This window comes from Halictus rubicundus, chromosome 13 (assembly GCF_050948215.1).
Source record: "Halictus rubicundus isolate RS-2024b chromosome 13, iyHalRubi1_principal, whole genome shotgun sequence".
Taxonomy (NCBI): domain Eukaryota; kingdom Metazoa; phylum Arthropoda; class Insecta; order Hymenoptera; family Halictidae; genus Halictus; species Halictus rubicundus.
Window position 1 is genome coordinate 11,589,406 of NC_135161.1, and position 26,591 is coordinate 11,615,996.

At 38.3% G+C, this 26,591-nt stretch overlaps 3 protein-coding genes across 6 annotated transcripts in view; 1 reads left to right on the top strand and 2 right to left on the bottom strand.

Annotated features, from left to right (window-relative positions):
• Nucleotides 1-6: 6 nt before the first annotated feature.
• LOC143360557 (progestin and adipoQ receptor family member 3) lies at nt 7-11,472 on the bottom strand. 2 transcript variants are annotated; one of them, XM_076799522.1, is made up of 8 exons: nt 11,255-11,472; nt 6,364-6,538; nt 3,922-4,103; nt 3,214-3,370; nt 2,880-3,032; nt 2,011-2,290; nt 1,172-1,339; nt 7-830 (listed from the first exon to the last, which is right to left on the bottom strand). In XM_076799522.1, exons 2-7 carry the CDS (start codon nt 6,505-6,507, stop codon nt 1,197-1,199), a joined length of 1,059 nt encoding a protein of 352 aa, XP_076655637.1. In that variant the 5' UTR covers nt 6,508-6,538; nt 11,255-11,472; the 3' UTR covers nt 7-830; nt 1,172-1,196. The 2 variants fall into 2 exon arrangements, with proteins under 2 accessions (XP_076655637.1, XP_076655638.1); XM_076799523.1 differs by lacking the exon at nt 11,255-11,472 and adding an exon at nt 7,225-7,247.
• Nucleotides 11,473-15,862: 4,390 nt separating this feature from the next.
• Nucleotides 15,863-19,908, bottom strand: Eff (ubiquitin-conjugating enzyme E2 eff). The gene is made up of 6 exons (XM_076799541.1): nt 19,570-19,908; nt 17,786-17,849; nt 17,557-17,588; nt 16,916-16,993; nt 16,728-16,833; nt 15,863-16,598 (listed from the first exon to the last, which is right to left on the bottom strand). Exons 1-6 carry the CDS (start codon nt 19,591-19,593, stop codon nt 16,459-16,461), a joined length of 444 nt encoding a protein of 147 aa, XP_076655656.1. The 5' UTR covers nt 19,594-19,908; the 3' UTR covers nt 15,863-16,458.
• Nucleotides 19,909-23,165: 3,257 nt separating this feature from the next.
• The window catches only part of Jvl (javelin-like), a 90,103-nt gene continuing 86,677 nt past the window's right edge, over nt 23,166-26,591 (top strand). For 2 of the 3 annotated variants that reach the window (XM_076799511.1, XM_076799512.1), the window contains exon 1: nt 23,324-23,819. Coding sequence is in view for 2 of the 3 variants with exons in the window: in XM_076799512.1 (XP_076655627.1) it covers nt 23,775-23,819 (45 nt within the window). In the remaining variant the exon portion in view is untranslated. Of the gene's footprint in view, nt 23,295-23,323; nt 23,820-26,591 lie in introns of those variants that run through there. The other variant, XM_076799510.1, reaches the window with a different exon arrangement.

Below are 26,591 nucleotides of genomic sequence, written 5' to 3' on the forward strand. Positions count from 1 at the left end.
GCAGACTTGTAAGAATCGATTTTATTTAACAGTTCCTAGAAACAATATTTTTCTACAGTTATTCTTTCAGATTCGATATGCACCAGTCTGATAAAATTGGTGGAGAAAATTGAGACACCATGTCACGCTATTTACAAATCAGTACCTATAATTTCAAAAGAAATTTTTACGTGCAGAAAACTCGGTGGATAGTACATGTGCGTTTTTCAAATCTTGACCGCTCGCTAAATTACGGGTAGATTGCGGATTTTATGCAAATATAACAACAATTGGTTCAAATTTAAAACAGTATTGCAATATATCAAAAAATTAATAATAAAAAAAAGTAAAATAGCTGTTGCATATCGCTATCGATGCATACAATTTTTATTTTGCATAAAGATCCGCAGTCCAACTATGAAAAATGGAATAACTAGATTTTTAAATCTGGCGTCTTCCTATAGCGATATTTTGAAAAAGGTAATAGAGCGTACGCTTGCAGGATTCGACTGAATAGGAGAACGGGAGACACGATAGTGGGAGTAGGAAATATAATAAATCTATTCAGAGTTTATAAATACAAAATAAATAAAAATCATGAACGCCAGGACAACAAATATCTTCAAACTACCGCGTGGATGTTGTTTTTTTTTTTGTTTAAAGTAAGTTTCACGTTATGTTACACGCTATCCTGAACTAGATCACTTGCTGGCGGACATACGCCCATAGTGGATTGTCCATTGCGCAAGTTGTTTTGCTCTCGGTAGCATAAAACGGTGGCTTGTTGTGGTATCCCGACGACCAAACATTGAATTCCATAGCGCAAGCACATTCCATGAGAAAACCAGGTGCTGAAATTTCAATTATGATACAACATCGTACGTAAACAAAACACGGAGCAACAAGAAACTCGGTCGCGTGATGCCCTCATGTAACTCATACTACTGTAAAGATGGCGGCACACCTCTCATTCAAAGCTCGTTAAAACGACTTGGAAAAAATCGTACATCAATTTTTAGAGGCTCCCAGCTTTAAAACGAGTCCAAATTTATTGTCGTACGATCGTTTATAACGAAATTATCGCAGTCTAAATGCAGGCAATTTCTCGAGAATTATTTAGCGGTCGAACAGTTCTTGTAAATATGCGAATTTGGATTAAAATTTGGTGATTGTACGGCACAGATTTTCATACCTGAATGGTCGTCAGACTCCGTCTGTCATAATAATTTGATGTTGCTCGGGCAACCATGGTTCATTCTGTATTCCACGTAAAGCATCCCGGTGTTGTGCCAATAATACAGTGCCAACACCACCAGCGCGTGCCACCATTGATGAGAGGAGCCGATGTAATCCACCCACCCTTGAACATCAACGAATTATAGTCATTTCTCACCGGCGAAATTGCGTAAGGTGCTCCAGTGGTCTTATGGTAGACTTTCTAATGATATAAAGCGAAACCCTAGGTCGTGAAAGTCAATTAACGCTGAAAATCCTGAGCATTAAAAGTGGCTGTTATGCGCTACCTTACCAAAATAATAAGGTAATTTATTTAGATCTTGCCCGATTTTTATTATAATATACACTTCCACAGAAACATTTTTATCATTTCAATAATTATGAGATGAACAATTTGGAACCGGCGCGGTGATAGGTTTAGGATTCTTCATTTCACAAACTTAAAATCTCGAGTTATCAAAATTGTAGTTAGTTATTAGGAATTCATTCCAAAGTCCCAGAGTTTGATAATAATTTTGATGGTTTCTCATAGATACAGTACTAAGCGCAGATCATGCCACCTGTTGCTGGACGTGTAAAAATTAGGGGCAAAAATATTTCTCGTGAAAGAACGGGATCTGGAAGCTAGTAATTTCTCTTCGGAATTAAGATCTACAAAAATATGAATAAATAGTGTGATTTTCTTATTTATTATATAAAATTAAAGGGGAGTCCTCGCCAAGGCGATATTTTCGCCGTACGGTACGTTTTGAGGTCTAAGGGTGTAACGATAGGTATTGACGGTAGAGTGATTACCTGGGTAAAATCGTTCCGGTATTTTGGTCAAATAAATAACAAACGCGGCACCACTAATGACATACATTCCTAGTACCCTTGGAAGCAACATTCTAACGATCGGGTTGTCCATGCCGCCCATTGCGATACTCCAATGCAGCGTTGGCAGGACTCCATAAGCCGCCCAAGCGACAAATACGACTAGCTTCACGTTCCCATTAACATTCAGCTTTGGTATTTGAAGTATCATCGCGAACACGAAAATTGCCAGCACTGTTATCAAGTAGAACCTTTGCAGTTCCTGTATTAAAAAATCAATTATTCAAATCCGTCGTACAAGTACCCTGGAATGTCTTAAAGTACTTTAACAAGAAATAAACAGCGCAAATCATACTCTGATCAACAGACTGCGGACTTTAAGATTAGAAGAACTTAATATTTATCATCTTGTTGAAATTTTTAAAGAAAAAATTACTATTTTATTCAGCTTCTGTTACTTGCAATGAGTACAGACAATTTTTATTTTGCATTAAGATTAGCAGTCCAGTGATCAAATTATGACTGTATAATGGGTGACAAAATTAGGAGAGCTATGAACAATAGATTTTCAACCCTGCGTCTAATTTTGTAGCAATGTTTTTCTAATATTTTTTACATTACAAAATAATAAGAATTCAATGCAACTGAAGTTTATATGAATACCGGATTTGAAATGTTAAAGCCACATTAAGAATACGGTTGCTTGAGAACAAACGCTATAGAATCATTGACATATATTCATAAATCGCGCTTATACCGCTAGCCTTGAGATTTGAGAATCACAATCAGTTCGTTAAGGAGGTTTACGCTGTCAGTATTGATTAAACGGTAGGAATATGCGAGTTTTTCACCTTATGACACCAAAACGCGTAATACACTCCAGACATGTATATCGACAGAAGACTTAAAGCAATGCCAAAGAGATCGAACGAAAGGAAACACCAGTAATCCTTCTCGCTTCGACAGGAGAACGTGTGATAGACCGAGGACAGTATCATACAAGCCTAAAACAATGAAATTTTGCCTTTACTGTAATTATTAATTCGCCAGTTTGCGTAGTGATCAGAGATCTAAAGACTTCTAGAATGTGTCGATAGGCTCCGTTTAAATAATCTCGCCTCGTCTAAGAACTCTCTAAATCAAGAAACTACATAGTCTAGTAAAATTATGCCAATGTGCTTTTACCTGAAAACAGATTAATAAAAGAGCTACGATTACTTTGTCACCCATCGGAGCATGGATGTTCAATAGACAAAGATCGTATAGCGTCAAACCAAAGAATAACATCCAGCCAAATATGTGGCTCCATATATTCACTGTTTCATTCGTCCACCAAAATATACTGAAATAAACAACGTTTCAATGCTTTCCAACAAAAGATTTAAGTATACACGTAATATAGGGTGTCCCAAAAATGCACTTCCCTAAAAGGGGTGCGATTCCTAAGGTCATTTGAAGGTTAAGGAGTTAGCGAAAACCCTGGACCAATCAGAACGTGGCTACAGCTGAGAGCAGCGTCGGTGTTGGCTGAACCGGAATCCGTCAATTGTAGCCGCGCCCTGATTGGTTCGTGTTTTTCTTCAATAACTCCTTAACGAAGCCGCGGAGAACATTTTCGCAAAGGAAAAAGTTACTTCAAATGACCTTGGGAATCACGTACAGAAAGTACAACATTTTTGGGACAGCCTGTATATTGCACATGAAATGTCCGATCATAGTAAGTCAACATATTTTGTCAACGAATTGATTCTTGTATTGTAAGATTATTTCTTGAGCAAAACGCTTCAGAACAATTTTCGTTCTAAAGTTGAACATTTCATATGCAACAACCTAATAAAATAACAAAAGTATCGGCGATGACCGGAAGGAAATCGATGACGGCAACGCACAAACCTTTCGAGGCATAATTTTGTAGTGAGGTATCCCCGGTATCCGCTCAGAATGTAGGGATTATGTTGAAGATACTCTGGTGCCTCCTCATAGCAAAGAAGACGTCGCATTTTCTCCTCATCGTGCGACGTTACTTTACCTTTGATAGGCGACTCTTCCAATTTCTTGGAGGCCCTCCGGTACACCTGTGCGCAAAATTGCGAATCTCAATTATTCATTTTTCAATTCATTCTTCGGTCTGGATAAATTACTTTTATTGTTAACTCGTTCGCAAGCAGCGCCACACATGCACCGCTACGATTTCAACTGAACTTTACTCTCATGAATATTTGATCTTCAGAGTAGAGTAAGGGACCCAATTACTGTGCCTAGTATAGTATCTTATCTTATCTTGGTAATATAGTATAGTATCTTTAGTATAGTATAGTATAATATCTATAATATAGTATAGTATAGTATCGTATCTATAGTATAGTCTAGTATCGTATCTATAGTAAAGTATAGTATCGTATCTATAGTATAGTATAGTCTCTTTTTTAATATTCATTATGCATTAAAAATAAGTATAATTAATGTAGGCACAGTAATTGGGTCCCTAACCCTATATATTTGCAATAAATATGTTACTTATGTTATCCAGAACAAGTAAAATTTGATCTTAACTTTAACTAAGAATAACTAGAGAAGTAGTACTTTATTTTTAATTGGGGAAAACGATACGTTTGTAGTACCGTTTTTCTGTCATCAATATTTAATTTTTAAGTCGCTTTACTTTCGAGAAAATCGAGTTGGAGTGTTCGCTCGGTACACTGCATTAGCATTTTGAAGCAAGGGGATATAGTAATTCATGAACAGACACGTTAGCTCATATTTATTCAATAGCACGTGTACCTTACGAATTCTTAAATCCCCTTGTTCAAACACAAAGCCTCGTGACCGAACTTCGTTATATGTTTTTAGTTTATTGTTTTCGTGTAGAATGAACGATTGTATTTTGTAAACAATAGGCATGTGTAGACGCGTTTAAAAATATAGGGCTGGGAGGGGAGGGACTAAATTAGGGTACTTATTTATACCGTAGCATCAACCAACGCCAACAGCGATGCTGTTGGAATGTAATATTTATGCTAAATTATGCTAAATTGCTTTGATGCATTAACCTCTTGCCTTGGAACTTCTATCGCAAGCGACCCTCACAAAGTTACCTAACTTTTCGATCACTAAAAGATTAACTGTATTTTCACTTTTGACAAAAATGAGTTTGAGAAATACAAGTAGAAATATAAAACGATAAAAATATTCTTAGAAAAATATAAGCAGAGACGCAGAACACAAAATAAACCATGCAAAATTATAAATGAAATATCAGAAATATAAAATAGAAAAATATATTCCCGTTTTATTCGAATTATTAAGGGAAGAAATAAATTTTCGTTTAATCCGCGTTCCTTCCAAATTTTATTTTGCACGGTCTACCTGATTGGTATAGCCGCAGGCAGCAGGTTTGCTGATCAGGTCAATTATAATGCTATCACTCGAGAGGCTTCAGTGAAGGTGTAACACCTATCTCGAGATACGAAAGCTGTTAAAGTGGGGCACAACGGGACTTGCCTTTCATCTCAGTATGTCAAGTTTATACGGCGGGGCTTTCTTCTTCTTCTCCTTCACATCTTTCGCCAGCGAAATCAATTTTTCACTTCCGGTTCGCTAGCTACAGCCACCTATTTACCTCTGCTCTAACTCTGAGCCACGTAATCCCCGCAGACAAAACATTACAGCAACACCGTGTTTACTTCTAATTGAATTCCAATTTATTTTTGTCTCTCATTCCGTTTAAAAATATTTTAAAAGCAACGCGATAGCGGAATTATAAATAGCAATATTTTAGCAGCTACGTTTGACGCGCGTATACACGTGGATTTGCATGCACGTGTAGTCGAGACCTTTAATTAAATCACGGAAATTGTCATTTCGCTTGCATGATTCACACCGAGAACATTGATTCTCAATTGAGTGGCACGTGTCCAGGCGACAGTAACTTCTCGTCGGATTCATTTTTAATCATTAAATTCTCCAATTTCTTTCGGAACAGATTCCAGAAAAATTTCTCAAATTAGAAATCTCCATAACCTTAATAAATCGACAAGAAACAGAGAAACGGAAACGTCGGTGATCAACCTAGATACTCACAAGTGCATCATTTTTACCGAAAGGTGAACAAACAGTCGAGACGCATAAATGGAGCACGGCGAGAACAATCGCCGAGCACGTCAACTGTGTGATCTAACAGCAATTATGCGTGGCCGCAGAGTGAAAGTCCGAGCCGTATGATTTTCGTCAAAAAAGGTCGACCGAGAAAAGTCGACGGTCTACGGTTTCGTTTCCGGTAAAAAGGAAAGAAAAACGGAAACCGGTGGTTCGTTCACCGATTTTACTATAATTTACCTCGCCGGTAAGCAGTTTGATTGTCTCCTGGGCGAACTCGGCTGTCGCCTGTATCTCGTGGTTATTGTTGCACGGCTGGTCATCCTCGGACTGCTTTTCTTTCTTTTCGGTCACTTCTTCCACGCCCGCCAGTAATTTCATCATTGGAGAAACTAGTCACTCTTCAGGGTCGGGTCTGCAAACAAAGAAATTAGAATGTAGGTGAGATCTGTGCCACGGTTTCCCGGCCGAGAGATTTGGCACATTTGTGCCGAAAAGAAAAGTGAAATGTACTGGAACAAAAGAGTTTCTGCGGATTTTTTATAGGAACGATGTTTTTCTTCAATTTTTGCAAAATCAAGCTTCTTAGATAGCTCGTGATTAAATTTCTCCCATGAGATTATGAAAATTCTTTTGCAATTACATTAAACTTGAAAATCTGCCGAAAATTAAGTTTCAAATTAAATTGTTAGAATTCCTCTAAATCACTAGAAAAATACTGTTTCGCTGAAATATTTTCTATATTTCGTGGTTAGAGTACTTATGGGCGGCAGAGTATGTCAGCACATTCTTTGCGCAGGTTTGAACCAGCAGAATGACACAATTCCTCATCTTCGATTACCGGACTGCGGATTTTTATGCGGTTATGGTGCTCGCAGATTTCTACGCTCGATACAGCGAAATTTTCGATGACGTAAACTATCGCTCTCTCTGAAATGTGATGGAACTCTCAAAAAGTAAATTACAGAAATTACAGAAATTACAGAAATGTTTCTTTCATTTCAATTTGTACGAATTAGGTCGCGGAGATCTCCGTTTGGATAAAAGTCCGCAGTATTAACGGGGTCACCCATGACCCCGACGAAATTTCTGTACACTAACTTTCGCTACTGTGCTCTACGATAATTGCAAGTATCATTTAACTTCCTAAATTCCGTAATGGTGCCTGAGAAAATTTATACATAATTTTATAAAATCTCTAACATGATACTTCGTAATCAGAGTGAACATTGTGCCGCTTAAAAGAGCAAGCAACGGTATGTCACCGTGTACAAGTGTGTTGGGGTCGATCAGTTTCCCTTTCCACGCGAAAAACACTTCCGAGTTATGCGACGACCTAACAATTGAACAGAACAAAAGAATATGTTGTTTACACAGGCGCGGCGCGGCGGCCGCGTAATTTTCTCATTGCATTATGCAGTCCCGGCGATTAACCTGCTCCTTCCGCGCGGCATGAATTTCGCATTGCGTACAAAAACCTGCTGCAGATTTTATACCTTTTTTTCGGCTTCTCTCTGTTTCCGCGAACCGTGCGTTTCTCAAGGAAGCTGTGCGTTTGTTGGGATAATATCATTCTCTATTTGCAACCCTTTCACCGTCGATTCAGCTGGTTCTAGTACCGAGAAATTAAATACTGGCAACGGGTTTTTATTTTCTGATTAGTGGGAGTGGAAAGATCTTTTGATTTTTAGATTCACTGTGTTCTAATTAGTATAAATTCTCGACATAACTAAACCCGCACGAAAGAGTTTTGAAAAACAACTTTGACTACTTCCTTCACGATTTCAACCAACAGCAAAATTTTCAAAATTTCTTTTCTAGCTCTTCTAGCTTTTCTACCATTTTTCAAAAAGGTGTTCTATTTCGGAGAGTGTGTTTAATCGCTGTGGCTTCAACTGAAAACTCTACTACTTTCCGCACAACTCGGACAAATTGGAATTTTTCAAAAATTTCTTTTTCCGCATCGTGTAGTAAACTTCTCGAAAATATCCAGGTCGTTTAGTGTGCTTTTGAAAGAGAAATTGGAGAAAATACGAATGCGAGTGTCACTGTGGGATAAACGTTAAAAATTCTTCGGTTCGAAAACCCGCGGCATGAGGGCCGTCAATTAAAAAAAAATGGCTTTTTCACGGACGGTATAATGACTTCAGGCGTTCGGCTCGCGTTCTGCCGTTCTGTTCACTCTCTCCGCGCGATGAACGATCTTTCGCGTTTAATCTACGAGAAAGTTGAAGCCGCTGTTCGGAACCTGTTAAAGAGCCGTGTGTTCGCGAAGAAAAGTCTGCCAGCGTGCTCTCTACTCTCGTCTTGTAGCAGGTTGCCGTTCGCGGATTTTTATGCGTCGGGGAAAACGCAGGAGTATCGCCGTTCCGATGCTTTTCGCACGCAAGATGCCATTCGGATCTTGTACCGCGATTGCAATTGCTTCCTGCTTCGACTGCTATCTTTCTGCACGGGAAAATTCGATTTTATTAACCCTCGCAATCTCCTGCGAGTTCTAGGCCTATGAGTCATTTCTGATCCACGCTGATATTTCGCTGCAGCTTTGCTTTCGATACAAGGCGATGGCTCGGGACCGGTTTTCGTCGTATTTCGTACGAAGAAGAAGACGGCGATTTTCTTATTTCGAAACAAAAAGCGTCACAGCATACGCAGGGTCAATCTTTCTTAAACTGTTATTACGAATGAATACTGCGACAATTTCGTACAAAATCATCGTACGACGGTAAATTTGGACTGAGGATAAAATGAACGGATGGATTATGGCACTAGAAGCTTCTAAAATGAGTCCAAGTTCAAGATTTTTCAGAATCTAAAGACGCGTTTTTTCTCGAAAATTTTACCTATTCAGACGTCTGCGAAAACTTTGAAAAATTTTTTTCGTGGCCGAGTCCATCGTGAACATTGACAATTTTTCTATGTTATTGAGGACTGAACAGTTTCCCCTTTTTTGAATACTAAAATAAAGTTAGTTTTCCATACGTGACGTGCTACGTCGCATTAATTTGGAAGTAATCGCGGAAATGCATTAACAGAAGCAATACCTAACAGATCGTTCCTGAAATTAGCGAGGTAAATTAAGAGCAATATATTTCGACATGATTATACGCGATGTTATCGCGAAAAACGATCACAAAACGTCATTGCATATTTACCGTTCCGAACGTACTACTGTAAGAAACAGGAAAAACAAGAAAGTTCACGTATGCTACGAATGCATAAAATCTGCAGTCGAAATGCGGTACGGTACTTTGCATAGCCCTACGTAGACAAACTTATTACTCCGTCACTAGAAATTATTCATCATTCATAATTAAGAAGCTTGTCACATCACCAGTGTCCATTGCTAGTGAAAAGAGTGATAACTGCGAGTTTTATGCATTTATGATAAAGATGGGTACTCAAAATTTAAAGCAGCGGCCATATCTATGCTACTTTTGTTTAACTATCAGCTCTGCATAAATATACAGGCTTTTAATTTTTTGTTGCTGACGTAGATACAGATTAAATGTTAAAAGCAGCGAACGGGACCTCGAAATTTTTCATGGAATTCTTAAAAACCTGATGTCATCGCTTTCGATGCAATTATGCGAGATAGTGCTTCTTTTGTCGCTATAGTTTATAACAAAAAAGGGCGGCAAAGGGGACATTGACAATGAATCCGTATCCTGTTTTATACCAAGTATATTGTTCGAATTTGTCGGGATACGTATCGTGTTACACAGGAAATCATGTTCAGTATCGGCGACTGCTTTGAACCGCGATCATTTGCAGGGTAAAAGGAAGCAGGAAATGATTCTTGCATAATCCCGCAAGGGAAAGCGTGCGGAGAACATTTCAATTTACAGAAATTCGGAACTACTTTGAACATGAAAGTTAGTCCAAACCTGAGAGGTGTCCGCAATACATCATCCAACATCGCGTTCAACATATCATTAGTCGTCAGTATACACCGCTTCGTTTACAAAGAAACAGGAAGAGAAAGTGCTAAACAGAATCGTTAAGACTATTATATATTTAATGTACGGCGAATAATAATTCTCAGTCCGTAATGCTAACTCTTATATAAAAGAACGTTCTCCATTGAAGAAGCGAGAGAAAGAATTAGCTGGGGGACGGCGCAAAGACTGTACTATGCCGTAATTGTCACCTGTTCCTAGCGACACTTATACCGCGTCAAGATCAAACAAATTGGAAACGGCGGTAACGCGTTTGAAAGGATTCTTAAGACATCATTTTTCAATGTTCAATGAATGGTAATTTTTAGTTGACTACACTGACAACTGCGTCGTGAGGCTGCTCTTCGTTCGAAAGGAGAAAGGAGGAGAAAATGCCAAACAAGGTCGCCATATAGTTTTTTTAAACAGCAATTTTTAGAGGAAGAGAAGAAGTTCAACGACTCTCCATTTTATCAATGCGCGACGAACAGCGAATTTCTAATTAATGCTTCAGGTTCTTGACTTTTCGTTTAATAAGAGAAAAAATCTCGAGCAATTCATAATTAACGACACAGATATTTCTGACTGAAAAGAATCCGCTCTTGAAGAGAATATATTAAACAAGATCGTCCGAATTTCAATATAAAAAGAGTTTATATATTACAATAAAGGAAACGAAAGGGATGAAACGAGATCGTCAGGACATATCAGGTTTCGAACGTGCCAGCAACTCTAAATTAACTATACAAATTCCTGACTTAAACGAGTGCTCTTTATTTCAGAAAAGAGAAGAACGAAGCACATAAAACAGGATCCCAAGGACACATAATTTTCCCGATCGAAAACGCACAGTATTTCCGAACGATGCCGATTCCCAAAGAAACGTTCTCCTAAACGTTCATTTAAAAAGAAAACGACAGAGAAATGATCTACAGATAAATTTCAGGCGAACAAGAGAACTCGTGAGATGGTTGTTTTTGAAAAATGTTTCTATCAGAATTTCGATAAAATTCCTTTGTTGTCAAGACCAGATAATCGTACAAGATTGATGAGACACGTCTGTCACTGAACTCCGAACGGTGGTTTAGGGTGTTTTTTGGTGAAGCGGTACGATGTAGCAGAAAGGCATGTTGCGGTAAATTAATAATGACTGACAACGTGGTCGACAATGTTTAGTTTGCAGCATTACGTACCACTCGGGTGCGACGTGTAGGTGCCGAAGGTTCCGAAGGGTTCCGGGCGGATTTTCGCGAGACGCTTTTTGAGAAGGTCGCGGCACGGACAGGAAGTTGGTCGATCGGCGATCTATCGACTCATTTTCGCGACGGTATTTCGCGCGTATTCACCAGCGGGCCACCTTGACGTCCTCGATCGCCGGACGTGCCGAGAACAGTACTGATACTGAATAAGCCGCATCGCGACCAGACTGTCCCAAGCGCCGCTCGATAGATCGAAACACGTCCCCGTACTACAGGCTAGTGATGGGTTCGAGCCGCAACGGTCCGAATCAGCCGCAGCAGCAACTCGCTTTGCAGTTTGGAATCATCAATGCTTGCGTTACAGGGTAGCGTCTCTCGTCCAGTTGACTCCAGCCCGACAGAAGAATACATATAATTAGATCGCGGATTTTTGTGCAAAATGAAAACTGTCAAGATACAGGAGTTATAAAATTTTCCTTGATAATTTGAACAAGTCGGGGGCAAGACTTTCTAAGCTCTTCCACTGTCTTGAATTTGAATCTACTCACACGGGTGCATAAAAATACGGGTCTATGTGTAGTGAACAATAAATTTAAAATTGAGTAATTTTTGTCTGATCTTTTCAAACGCGGAGCCAAGGGGTTGCTGAGATTCTGCCGATCGAAATGAGTCCACGCATGACGCGAATCGATCTACTTTTATGGACTTCGTACCTGGCAATCATATGTCCTCCATTTTGTTATTTACATTAGGTTTAAAAGTAGTCCTATTTGTGTCGTGTTTGGGCTCGTTTTAATTAGAAGAAGCTCGACAATCCACTGATACTATGTTTGAAAGGGTAAGACGAAAATTACTGGTTTTGACATTTTTATTAACACTAAATTTTACAGAGAAATGATCGAATAAATTCATTCAATCTTGTTATTGCATATAAGGAAACACATTCCAGTTATCTTTAAGGCTCTGGTAGGTTTACTGTTAAAAATGTTAATAATTTCGGACCTCATCCGGTTGCGGAACCTGTACCTTGGAAAAGTTATGCTAAAATTATTCTGCAGATACTATCAAACGTAATATATGAGTTAATTAATATATTACCAGTCTTCTGGAGTTTTAGGAAATTATTGTAGGCAATCTAAATTGAATTTTTTCTCTCGCTTGCGCTAAAGGACTGCACATAAATATTAGCTTACAATCGTTAACAATTTCTATTTTTGTGCTGAATTCACCCTGAAAATAAATGGTCGCCCCATTGTCAAGCCGTTCATAGGTAATTTTATTTCTTCAATACTATTAAAATTGTTTAATATTGTATATTGTACAGCATGGTTAACGCTGGACCACCAGACCCGACAAAATGGCGGGTCACAGTTTATTTATTCTACGACTGATGTTAATTCGTGTACTCCGCCGAAAGCAGTCAAAATTAAAAAATAATCTGATTCCGATGGATAAATTTAAACCCGATTGTTTTCGTACTAATAATAGTTTCGGTACTCAAAAACTAAGTATGCCAAATTCCACGGATCTTCTCGAGTCCTCCGCGATCTCCGAGCGCAGAAATCATCGGTCGCCTAATTTCCATACGACCAAAAACGTTTAAACCGAATGATTGTTGACTCAACAACCGACTCGGTTAATATTGTTTTAACGGGGCGTTTAAGGACTATTCCTGAAAACCGGATGCGAGCACGTAGACTAGCCTAACTTTCTACTGCTTTCATTATAAGATCAGAGATAAGCGTAGGCACTCCCGATGCTCGCGTACTCCATAAAAACTCGAGAAACCTTGGACTACCAATTCGTAATGAACCATGTAACATATTATTAACCAACGTCAATCTTAAATTAACCTTTATTACTTTCTGCAGATTAAGAATTCGTTACAATCACACAAGATGCAAGTCATACATTTTGCAACGGAATTTCGTAAGTAGGTTAAACGGTCGTTGACGACCTCCATACAAGTGTCCCTTCTTTAGCATAGGACACCGGCCGGATAACGAAAATATATCTCCTGAGACGTTACGGATTAGCCTTTTAAGTACTAACGATCCCCTAATCGATGAATCGTGACCGTCTTAACAAGTGAAAACAATGCGAACAGGGTGAAAAACAGCTACGTGAAATCGAAATCTCGTGTTGTCCGAGTGACTTCAAACATGCGGATAGCGTCTAGTTAGGCTTCTGTCTAAAAACCTCCTCTATAGAAGTGGCGCGACTTGTTCGGTACTCGGTGTACGTTCGTATCCGTCGCTGGCCACGTTGTTTTCAGCAGATTCGGACCGAGCGTTAATAAACGTGGTAAAATACAGCGGTCAAGAGCAACCAGGGCGAAGGGAGGAAGACGTTCGCCACTTTCACCGGTCCGTGTGTCATTTCCAACTCGGCTTATGACTCTACGCGGGATACTATAGTCCGTCGTCCTTCGTGAAAGTCTAACAAAGACATGCACACCCCAAGTCCTAGGTGCCAGTCATTCGAAGTTTCTTTACTTTTACCTGGAATTGATTCGATATAAAACGTTCACGCTCATAACTAATCGACCGAACCGGCTGGCGATGACTCTACTTCGCCGCGAGCTCCCATTCCTCCGAACGGCTACGGTTAGGGTAAACGCACGCTTGTATTATAAAAATGCTGCTACGATCGAATACTTAGCCAGTTCGAACATTTGAAGAACACCCGCGGACGAGAGGACAACGGTCTAAGAAAATGCTTCCAGCGAATTCAATAAAATGCATCGTTCCAAGTACAAAATGAATGCGCCGATGATTTGTCGGTAGATTACAAGTGATTGGAGACACGGGCGAGTCGCTTATCATCACGTGGAATTTATATATATATATATATATATATTATATATTATATAAAGGGCTAATTGCTAAAATGTACACAAGATACGTTATTAAAAATGTTCATTATTGCGACAGTAATAATTAATTACACATGAGTAGTTTCTCTTTTGTCCTTCCTAATTGAAGTCGAACGATCATCGATTGTTATTATCATTTTTATTTTGTTTCTGTTCCATCCTTTCACGCGTCGTGGCAAAATTTGAATACCTGCCTTTTTACCGCCGCGGGCGATTCTGCTTTTCGTTTTGTTCGTTAAGTTTTTAAATTACACAGCGAATACAGGTTCGTACGAGACAAAATCGACATTAACAAGTGTGATACGCCGTCTTACATACTAATCGATTTGTCTTTTCTAGGCTTTTTCGTTATTCGCTCCGCGAGCTTTGCCCGTACCCTTTATAAGCACCGATTACAGAGAAAAATTTATCGTTAGAATGCGCTCGCAAAAGACAAAAACTTCTGTTGTGTTCTTCAACTTTCTCCATTTTCTTTTCTGTTTTTTTTTTGTTTGCTTACTGTCTAATTAAGTGACCGCGCGTCGTTATCTCAATTAGTTTATTTGATTATCTAGATTTAGAAGCCGAAAAACATCGCTAGCACCGAGACGACGGTGCAATCATCATGCTTATTTAAATAATTACTTTTAAAACGAACTAACCGACGAACGGATACATTGCTACGTTGACAACGTACTTTCTCTCGCTCTCTCTCTCTCTCTTTCTCTCTCGCTCTTTCGCTCTATCATCTCGTTAATCATAGAATGTATTTAGATTTAGGCAGTGTAGTCCTGAAATCTCACTGCGATATCCTTTACAGCCACAATATATATGAAAAATATATAGCGTTGAGAAAACGTATCTTGGTATACTCGGAGAGACTAAAAGTATTATACCTAATGTAAAACACGGTTAGTCCTTTTTTGCTCGCGGTGATAGAGGTCTTTGCAAAGATCGTAATAGTGTTAGGTACGTATAGTTGTTTTTATATTGTGGTTGACAAGGAAACTTAAGACAAATTCTAAATAATAATCGTAATAATATTAATAATAATAATAATCGTAGTAGTAGTAATAATAATAATAATAATAAAAAGTTATCGCTTAGAGAAAAAAAATTTACACGCAAAACAATAGTAAACGCATTGATTCAAATAAAATATAGCGACAGGCGAATCGTGAATTCGCAAGGTACGACGCATGACTTTGCTGATAATATAAATGACGCATTAATATAAAATGAAGTCGGATGGATTTTATAAATCCGTCCGTTTTCAAAGCCCCACGGCTCGTTGAAACAATTCGTCTTCTATTTTTCTTTCTAACGCGTTTTACGTGAGAATTCAAACAAAATTGTAATTCGCTCTCATCATTTATCGATAAACAGTGACGACGTCGACGACTACATTTCATCATAGTTGCTAATCGTAAGCCCGAGAGGCTCGTGAGATTCTCGGGTGGTAAAAGATCGTGATTTAACTTCGTTAGTTAGCATAGTACAGGCCCAGGATGCTTTTATCGCGGACGAAATCGCTAAAACGAATTTCCACTAGTCGCATAATTGTTGAATTTTGTTTTCCAGCTTTATTTCTCTCCCTGTCTCTCCTCTCTCGTAGTCCGGTTTATCGATGAACGATATGCATAATTAAACTACTACACACACACAGGAACCAAACCACAAAATTTCGAGTTACTCGTAGAATTTGTTAGATAGGTAAGGAATTTTAATAATTGAACAAAACATACAGGTATAGTTTCAGTAGTATTTATATATAGCCCAGTCTTACAAAAAAGTGACTGCATCGTTCCAAGGGACGGGCAAACATTGCTCACTTGCGTTAAAACTAACAATTGGTGTGCTGTCAGTTCAAAGGTATTTTTTTCGTTTTCCACTGAGAAAGTAGGTACATAATATTACGGTACTTCATAAGCATATATAATTAGAAATTAAACTATTAAATTCAAATACAAATCCTACTTTCACTCTCCTATATTTTACTTCCATTTTGTTGTTCTTTTTTTTTTTATTTATGAAAATCAAAGCGGACATATTTCTTTTTTCTGTTTTTTCCTGATTTATATATATATAATGTTAATGTGACCACCTTTTTAAATTGCCTCAATTGCCATTGGTGGCAACGTCTCAATATTCGCAGGCCTCTCAGGACGAAGGGAATTTCAGATCGACCACGTTTGTCTGAGCACACTTCGACCCCAAGTACTGGCTTAAGTTTAAAAGTAGACGAGCCATAACTAATTTCAATCGGTGCTGATGCATAAGTGGCAATAGGCTGGGGCTGCTTGTTGGTGGTTTTTAGATGTTGAAGTCAACGGAGGTTGGCGCATCACATGGCATACTTGCGCGTCCATTCACGTGCCAATTCATTGTACTTCTCCCTGTCGGTTTTGTATAACCTTGCTATCTCTGGTACCAGAGGGTCATCTGGATTTGGATCGCAGAGCAAAGAGCATATTGATAGTAAGACTGAAAAAGAAACAAATTGCATGAAACAACCACCCCATAGATATTATTCTGTTATTAAAATTCTTCGATCATCTTTTCTCTTTTTTTTTTTTGTAACTTCAATGATATTATATTCGTAAATTTATATACCCTTTGATATGGTGAGTGCTGGGGACCATTGCGATCTTAAAATATCCAAACAAATACTTCCATTACTGTTAATATTTGGATGATAAATTCTAGTTGTAAAAGCAACCTGTATAAACATGCATCATCGAATTAATTTGCTATGTATACACTGTCGTAGTGGTATGTTTTTCTAATATCATTTTACGTACCTTAGGTGGTTTGAATGGGTAATCTGTGGGGAAGTGAATTGTAAGGAAAAATACTCCTCCTTGATATGGACTGTCAGGCTGAAAACAATATATGCTTCTGAATTTTTAATTCAATTTTATATCTATCATATCGAGAGTAATACACTTTCTCGACTAATTTTCACAAAAAAAGGTCATATTTCGCATTGCATTAACTATTACAACAAGATAACAATGCTATCTACATTGTATTTTAAAAACTGCTTTATAATACTGATAAAAGTAGTCGATAGAGATAATTAGACAATGCAACTGCAGAAACAAGTGTCCATAATGAAATATGCGAAATATAACAGTATTGTACACACGAACAGAGGTGAACATATTTGTGAAATCTCCGTGTAATTATTGCATTAAATACTACATGCATTATCACACATTTTCGAAATAATCATATTGTAGTTAGTACAACATATAGTTCATTATTTGGAAATTACCTTCAATGATCAGAGCAAAGGTGAAAATACTTGCAAATAATACTCACAAATTATATTTATACTTATATTACTATGAAACTTTTAAGAAGCTTATGTTTTCCAACTTATAAATACCAAGTTCATTAATTCATGAGAACCACGGATTAAAAATTGATATATACTCACTGGTCCCATAATAGTTGCCTGCCAGTGGAATACTGAAAGCAATTGTATAATTAAATCAAGAAATAATATTTCATTATGTGATATTATAAGCATAAAACATAACAGTGAGTTACAACTAAATATATGAATAACAACCATTCTTATTATGGGAACGAAGATAAAAAAACCATAATTTTGCAGTAGTTTAATTACCACAAATGAGCATGAAAGATATGATGAGGAAACTTACAATCATCGCCTACAGGACCAGCGGAGCATTGGGCGGGAGGATCCCTCCCAAGATCCTGTAACTCCTAAAGAAGAAAACAAATTCGATTAAAAAAGTTTGAATTTTTGAGAATTCATATGTATCTTTAATATTTGATCTACCACATGGGTGATAATCATTCATTTTTTCTTTCACCATTACTGAAATCTGTAAGTCACCAGTGGGGCAAATTAAGAAATCAACTCATTCGTTCATGATCACACTAACAGTACTAGCGGAATGAAATCAAAACAAATGTACTGTTCTAATTATTACCAGAATTTGAGTATGAGTCACTAGTATTACTCGGTATTCTTAATTTGTATCGTGAGTCTTCTTTCGAGTAAGAACTCATGGGAGTAATTAAACACCTATTTCATGTATTGCATCATAGATTAGTATGATTTCTGCAGAGGTACAGATTTAGCTGGTGTATAAAGCATATATAACAGAGGTAGTAAATAAAGCTATACATGAAAAATATATAAGTATCAATATTATCATGTAGTAACAGTAGATGTATCGAAGGCAGTTCTACCATGTTCTCTATAGTATACAACATGAAAACATAGCTCAAACTGATTCATCCAAACATACAACATATAAGGCTATTACTTAGAGTAAAGTAGCATTGCAATATAGAAATCTTATCTCTTCAGAAGTATATAATAAGGAAATCTCCAATCTTACACTTTAAGGAGTATTGTTAACGCATTCAGTGCAGAAACAAGAACTGTAAAAATGTATTTTTGAGTCTCTACAAACAATTGTGTTACCCGTATACCGGTGACACCGCAGTCAACGTGTTAATGGTGATAACAATGATAAGAAGCGGTTCAAGTAAATGAAATCGAGTGCATACATTGAGATCATACACCGGTACATACAAACTGCTTGTATCATTGTCTGCTTCATTATAATAGAGTCGGAATGTAGCAGTTTTTATTGTACAATGTGCCCATTCGAGCGGTGCTGCATTTGATGCAACGAATTCTTTTGTCTTTCCTCTATGAATGGCGGTGTAAACTAACGAATAATATAACTGAGCAAGATCCCCAGCATGCATTAAATGCAAATATATATTGATCCTAAACGACTGGTTCTCTCGTGTGAACGTGTTTTACAGTCACATGGTGATAATCACGTTACACATTCAGGCAGATACCAGTGATCATTTAGAAAATGGGGGGAGCCCCAACTCTTTCCATAAATGGACTATGAGTGCACTAATGAAATTTTCGTAATTTCTAAGTTATCTATAGCTCGACGTATACATGTGTATATGCATATATACATATATGTATATATATGTACATATATATATGAGTATATATATATATACGTATGTATATATATGTATGTATATATATATATATATGCATATATAGATACATATGTATATACATATGCATATAGATATATAAAGATCTATGTAACGCACGGTTTTACGTTACTTCCGGTAATTTATCGGTTAGCCACTTAAAATTTTTTTTAGAATTTCACTGTCACCTTAGATACATCCACTGGCACAAAGTGGCACTGTGCTGCGTGCGCAATGCACCGTCTCGAGATAATCGCGTACGCGAGGTAAATCAAAGCACACTCGGAGAATGGGAAAAAAATCGTGAAAAGCCAACATGATTTTCAATGCTGGCTCACATTGCTTCACTGCAAAATCGTTAAGGGCGTTCAACCGCATTCGGCACACATCACATCGACACCTGACTGTCTTTGTACAAAGCGAACACCGCCGACCATCCACGTACCTTGTTAATTCGTTTTAAAGCCATTTGATGAACTGTGTGTTGATATTAACTGGCTGAAAACCAGACAGCGATAGCCGCTAGCCGAAGATCTTTGATTAGGGATTGCAAGATGGCTGCCTTCTAAACGTAGTCCTACTGCGCTCGTCAAACCAACTACCATAAAGGATTCCTTCGGTGTTGTTCGGACAGTCAAGCTGGTTACTTCACGATCCCGGTCACGGTTATTTTACACGCTGAATTTTATAATGCGAACACACGAGACGAACGGACTGGACTCGCACATTTCCTTCAATCTTATATCGTGAAATCAAGACAGAGTCACTACGGATTTCCTTTTATTGGCAACTAGTGAATTTTTGACATTATACCGCGGCTCGTCGATAGATGTCGCGACGGAAAGTATAAAAGCGATTCGTCAATTGCGTGATTGAAACACATTGTATTTGTACTTGATTGCACCACGTATATACGTGAACCTATGCGTTCGTTAGTTCAACGATGACTAAATGAATTTCAAACATTCCCAAGATCATCGAACTGTATTTATTCATTTAATGGAGATTCGAATGTAGCTTGTATTCTTCGTTATGCCTGTACAATTACAATCAATTTTATGTCACGAAATCATATATTTATGTGTTCGAAGCGTATAGTCGTTAAAAAGAGAAACACATATTTTGTAACTATACTTGGCGTATCATGACAAACGAAATTATTACTATTGAATTTACTACTTTTACTTGTTTGAGGAACTTATTAGATCAAAAGTCTCAGTCATATTGACTGAAATAACATAATTTTTTATCGTAACGTTTCCGTTGATCGAATTTTTTAATCCAAGGTCACCTGAAGGTCGTCGTATGGTTGTTCAATTTGTTCGGCCGTCAGTTACAACTCAAAAACATACAGTTTCGTTCAGAAAAGAATAAAAATGACTTTTCATTCCAAAAATTTCTTTTGGGAATGATTTAAAAGGAGACTGACTAATTCTGATTGAAAACATTTTTCTTTCCGCTTATCGAAGGTACCTGAAAAATGGCGGTTAGAGCATACATCTTATAGATACGTATGTGCGTATACATATATGTGTGTCAAAACAAAACAAACAATGCAACTAACCAATTGCAGCACAAGGTTAGTTAACGTCATAAAATTACCAAGTATCACAGTAACGTATATTTACCCTATAAACCCATATTACAATAACCGGCCACCATGACCGAGGAGAAAAGAAAGGTGAAAGGATGTTACTGCATTCGGCAGAAATTTCAGAAACAGCAACAAAAGAAGAAGGAACAGTGCAAACGAAAGAGGCAGACGTTGGTGTACAATCCGGAGGAGGAAATGTATCACGAGCCGTACATGAGGGAATTGCGAAAGGAATTTTCGGACGTGTCCCTGTTGTGCGATTCGAAAATCGAATTACCGTGGCGAGATATCGCGTTACCGGCAGCCGGCATGAAAATTCGTCAAGATGTTTCGCTAACTCCTTTAAATGGCAACGAAGGAGATGGCGAGGACGACGTTGCAGCAGAGCCCACGAAAGAGGAGTCTATGGGCACCATGGCACTGCCGTGGAAGGATTTGGTAATCATGGAAACCGTACAGTCGACTGCCGCCGATCCCGAAAATTGCGACTCCACGTTAGAAATCCCGTGGAACGATCTCGTGCTCGAGAAACCAATGGATATACAACCGTCGTCGGAAGAAGCTTGCGCCGACGATGACGTTGAAATCCCGTGGGACGATATCTTGATACCTAAAAACATAGTGATCGAGTCGCAGAAAAAGAAGAAGCACCCGTCCTCGAAGTATCCGCCACGAGGGTTGGCAAGCATGGGGTGCACCAAATGTAAAAGATGTTGTCAGAAAACGGATAGTGGAACGAGATCGGCTGGTTCTTGGAAATAGATCGGTTTTGATAACATTAGAGATATAGACGTATCTCTATAGAGATATAATATTACAAACAGCTACTAATGTAAGACATTTGAAGAATTTTTATCTTATACGTTTCTAATGGTGAGAAATGTAATATTGAAGTTATGTACATGTTTTATTCATGAAAAGAGACGGGTACATTTATATCGCATTTTCTCACGTAAATACAGATCCCGATATAAGGAACCCGTGCTAGAAACTGTATTTACATATTTACACAGTGAAATTGAAAAGAAGTATGCAGATTACGTAACTCTTTACATCTTCAAGGTCGTCCAGAATCTTTTTCATTAGGTTTATTTTTAGCTGATCGAAGTTGTTCGACACGTATTTCGTTGCATGCTGCGACAGTAATTATTACAACAAACGTAGTTGAGTATTTCTCGGAAATTTTTCATCTGATTGTCTAATTAATGCTTCCAAGTAAAATAATGAATTATCGAAAATCGCGAACGATTTAATCAATTGATGAAATTGTAGTTGGCAATTACTGATCGTCAATATTATTTTGCTGATCATTGTTCATTTTTAAGAGAATACGTATTTGGCAACTTCAAATATTTATTTCATTATAACGTAATGCACAGACAATATAAGAATAGACCAATCACCATGCGGTGTATCCTAAATTATCGGTAATGTCGTGACCGACATAAGAATGGCAATTGGGCCCCAAATCCTCATGTGAGCGTAACAAAAAAATACATTGAGTGATTAGTCTACTTCTATATCTCGTTTGTGGTTTATGGAAAAGAACACTATCGAACATCACAATTTTGCGTTTCGATAACCAGTGGGCCATTCCTATTTACTTTAATTGAACATAAGTTTGAAAGTATGACGAGATAGAATAATCTTTTTTCGGAAACCGTAAAGAAGGGATTTTGTTTTTAATTGGCAAGTATGGTCGCACAGCTTTTATTAAACATGCGTAAATATTTATAATGTAGAATGATGTACCGGTTTAGGGTTTATAAAATCGTTTTACGTAAGAAATATTCGTACAGTTTCGATGGTAAAAGAATTTTTGCGGTGTAAAATCTGTTTCGTTGTTTAAAATAATTTTTGTCAATCAATGTTGACAGAGGGGAGTAACGGCGCACAGTGGGCAATTTGGACGAAATCGGATTCAAAATCAAAGAACTTTCGATAGAAATGAGGTAGAGCGATGAAATTTTTTTTAAATTAAAGCTGAAACTTTGTAGAATATGGGAAAAATAGGGAGATTATGGTACGAACGCTTTTTAACCTTGAGAAAATTCGTTAAACTTGCACAATTTGAAGAAAATTGGTTTTTCCAATACCACGCGCGGAAAAAAATTTTTTTTAACATGCTATACATCATTTCCCATAGATTTTTTCACTCTCAAAAACTAATGAATTCATTTTTTCGTTGAAATGATTGGATGTTAATAATCTCCTTATTTTTCCCATATTCTACAAAGTTTCAGCTTTAATTAAAAAAAATGTCATCGCTCTACCTCATTTCTATCGAAAGTTCTTTGATTTTGAATCCGATTTCGTCCAAATTGCCCACTGTGCGGCGTGGTCGAAGTGAAAATTCGAGCAGTAAAATAGAGAGACCGACGTTACCGACCGCAGCGGCGCAGGGATTCAAACGATTCGAACGGAGGCGCTAGTGGCGCCAAACACCAGGTGGCCATGATTATTACCCGGTTGGTGATCGTGATTGGCGGCAGTCGGCACTTGCCAGTAGACGCGAGTGGTGGTTCGTTCGTATCGCAGTTCGATTGAAAACTGCCCACTGAAAATGGCGTAGCAAGGTGGTAGAATGCCGTAACCCGTAATATATTCCCATGCATAAACGCACCGTGTAAGCACACCTGACCAGTGTTCGAGTGTTCGATAGTCGACCAACGGCGCACTCGCAACGATACCGTCCAGCCAACAGCATTTGTGATTTAACCCGATGGATCATTCTTTCCCGATAGCAGCGTGAAAAGTGTGTTGTGTGATGGTGACTCGTACTGTGCTTTGACAGCGGATGTGTTCGCGATCCTCGTGACGTTTCGAGGCTCGAACGGAGCGCACATTATCGATGTATCGAGAGTGATATCCGACCTCACCGTGTCGGAGAATCGACGGATAAGCGATCGAGCTCTCCCGAGAAATCGGGAAACGTTTTCCTCGTGACAGCTTGACGACCTCGACTCCAGCCGAGTTCAAGATGGCGCCACCGGCATTTTGACACTTGCCCAAGATCCGTCAGCTGGATTTTACCGTCGCGACCAGTTCTCTCTATTATGAGCAGAGAATTTTTAGTTTCCTGTGCACCGTACACCTATCAGGTAAGCCGATCATTACACGATAATTAGCCGGCGAATACGCTGCCATGCGATCACGCCCGGCAATCATTGTCTCCTCCATCTTCCTAACCACCACTCTGAATTGTCAGTTTCTTCCGGTAACAATGCTTTTGTTATTTCTTTTTTTTCCGCGTTGCACACGAACGTGTGACGCAGCTTAAAAAAAAAAGAACAAGCGTACCACTGCACGACGTGATCTCGTAATTCGAACAGTTTCAGATTTATGCACCGATTAGACAAATATTGTTTAACGCATTTGAAACTCAATATTAAGAAAACGTATTATCAAAGTATTGTATTACACCGAAACGGAACCGTTCCGCGTCTGTGCGGACAGTACAAGTCGACCTTCACGCATAGACTTCCGTGTCAAACGCGGTCAAAAAACTGTTTAAGGTGACCGTACATGTATTTTGTAAATGAATAGTTTGAAAGGTATGTACACTTGCTGCTGCGAAAATTGTGGACAATTTTTTTAAACAAAGATAGACACGAATAATGTATGATCGGTCGATGACCGTCAAAAATCGTGATCGATTTAGTCAATTTATAAACTCGGTTGTCACCGTGTAACCGCAGTTGTCATACGCTCGTATAAATATTAACTCCGATTAAATGTCGTGTTTACTTTTCGAGTATGTGCAGAGGTTAGGACACGTTGTTGGGCGAGCTATGACTGTTTTTATTCGACGGAAAGTGTACCGTTGAATTGCGACGGTGTGTATTCGAGTTTTTTTAACGGGGAAAAACAACGGAAATAGTGGAAAAGCGACGGTCGGCGGGGAGCGACGAACGTGTCAATTCCGAGAATGTGAAAATTGACAAGTAACCTCGAAGGGCTTTCGCATATTCGGGTATCGTGGACATTCGAACCGTGGAGATGAGTAACGATGGATCCTCGTCGAGGAGTAACGTGTCCAGCTATGAAATACCTACGACGAACACCGAGGAGGCATTAAACTCGAGTGCCTCCCTAGATAGGGACGCTAACAGCCTGAAACTATCCACCGCGAGTAGCTTAACCAAGAAGGTTAGATTGTAACATTCTTCTCGACCCTTCGAGCAAACAAGGATTTTTATGGTCGTGTACCGGCAGCAATAAGAACGGGGGGTTTCAACGGTTTTTTGTGGCGTGGTCATGTGGGCCATATTTTCATTCAATTTTCATTCTATTTTCAGTTTTATGGCGGGGACCCAATTATACCGGCGTACCTGTGCCTATATTAATAACACTGACTTTTAAAGCAATATTAAAAGAGATTTACAATTTTTTTCATTAAAGTCAGGTAATACGTATATTATAAATCCCCATTTTAACACTAGGTTTACGGGACCCGTCAAAATGACGGAATAATTTAGAAAATTGATTTCTTTGGGTATAGATTATTTAAAAGATATTGTTAAAAATGTGGGTAGCACTTTTTTGGTATTTTTATAAAGTAATGCAAAATAGTAACTTTTTGTGCTCCGTAAACCTAGTGTTAACATTCGCTATGCTTTAAAAATGAGTATAATGAATATAGGCACAGTGATTGGTACCCCCACAGTAATTTCGTGGAGGAAATTTATCTGAACGAATTTGAATATTTATAACATGCAGATTGGCATATTTGAGAAGGGTCGAAAATGTGCTGTCGATATCTTTATTCAATTTTCATTTTAATTTGAATTTTTTCGAGAAGGAAATTTATCTGAACGAATTTGAATTTTTACAATTATTTGTTCAGGTTAGTTGGTATTTTGTAGCTATAGTTTCAGCATATACGTTATTTGTAACACTTCTTGACGATTTTCAAAATAGCAACGATTGTTTACAAGGCCAGCATATATGGATCACTGTAAACATTTGCAGTTAATTAATTAGCGACGAAGCTGTGCGTTCAGTTATTTATCTTATTGTCTTGCAATTAGTCTAACGATCGTTTACGACTGAGCAGCAGTTGTTCAATGTTTGCAATTGATAATTGACAATATTAATATTTTCAATTTAAAATTATTAAGATTCTGAGGATGCATACATGAGAATTTATTTAGCAAATTTATTTCTTTGGGTATACATTATTTTAAAAATATTGCTAAAAGAGTGGCTAGCACGTTCTTGTTATTTTTACAAAAGTAATGCAAAATAGTCACTTTTAGTGCTCCGTAAACCCAGTGTCAATACCCTGGGTCAACATAGACCCAACTTCCATCGTGCGAGGCATAACAACGAAAATGTGTTTTTCCAACGATCAGCTCAGATCAAGAATCCTGGGTATCTCATTCCTGAAGCGATTAATGCGATCGAAGTCGGATGTTAGATGCTCGAAAGACTCAACCGGATGTTCATCGGAGGTCATCGAGGCCGTGAACAGCTTGATCAATCATTCCATATCGAATGCAGCCAGTGGTAATGTTTCGCAATACCTACTCCCACTATCCGAAACCCTTCGAAGTGTAAACAGCTTCCGGTGTTTACGCGATCGTTCACGGTGAAACCGTTGACAACATGTTATTCGTCAGCGACAACGATCGGCGCGCAAAACCAATCGGAAGAAGACGATTCCGGGGAAAGGATAGAAAACCATATGGTCGAACCAGAGTGGTACGACGCCGCTTGTAACCCATCCATTGATTTCACGGTATTTGAGTCTGAAGAACCTTCCGCCTCGAACGCAGACGGTAATATACTCACTCACTATGAATCGTTGATTATGAGGGTGCCTCCGATGGTAACGACTGTTCTATGCGGGCTCGTTGAGCGACTTGGTTTAA

Bases quoted from the DNA above. Each gene is read 5' to 3' on its own strand.
- LOC143360557 (XM_076799522.1), bottom strand. From the start codon at position 6,507: ATGATGAAATTACTGGCGGGCGTGGAAGAAGTGACCGAAAAGAAAGAA. The intron at 3,033-3,213 runs GTAAAAGCACAT...TCATTGTTTTAG, and splicing joins TTTTATTAATCTGTTTTCAG to GCTTGTATGATACTGTCCTC. The intron at 2,291-2,879 runs GTGAAAAACTCG...TTTTTAATACAG, and splicing joins ACGCGTTTTGGTGTCATAAG to GAACTGCAAAGGTTCTACTT.
- Eff (XM_076799541.1), bottom strand. From the start codon at position 19,593: ATGGCTTTAAAACGAATTAACAAG. The intron at 16,994-17,556 runs GTGAGTATATAT...TATTGTTTTCAG, and splicing joins AGGCAACTATTATGGGACCA to CCTGACAGTCCATATCAAGG. The intron at 16,834-16,915 runs GTACGTAAAATG...ATGTTTATACAG, and splicing joins ACCCATTCAAACCACCTAAG to GTTGCTTTTACAACTAGAAT.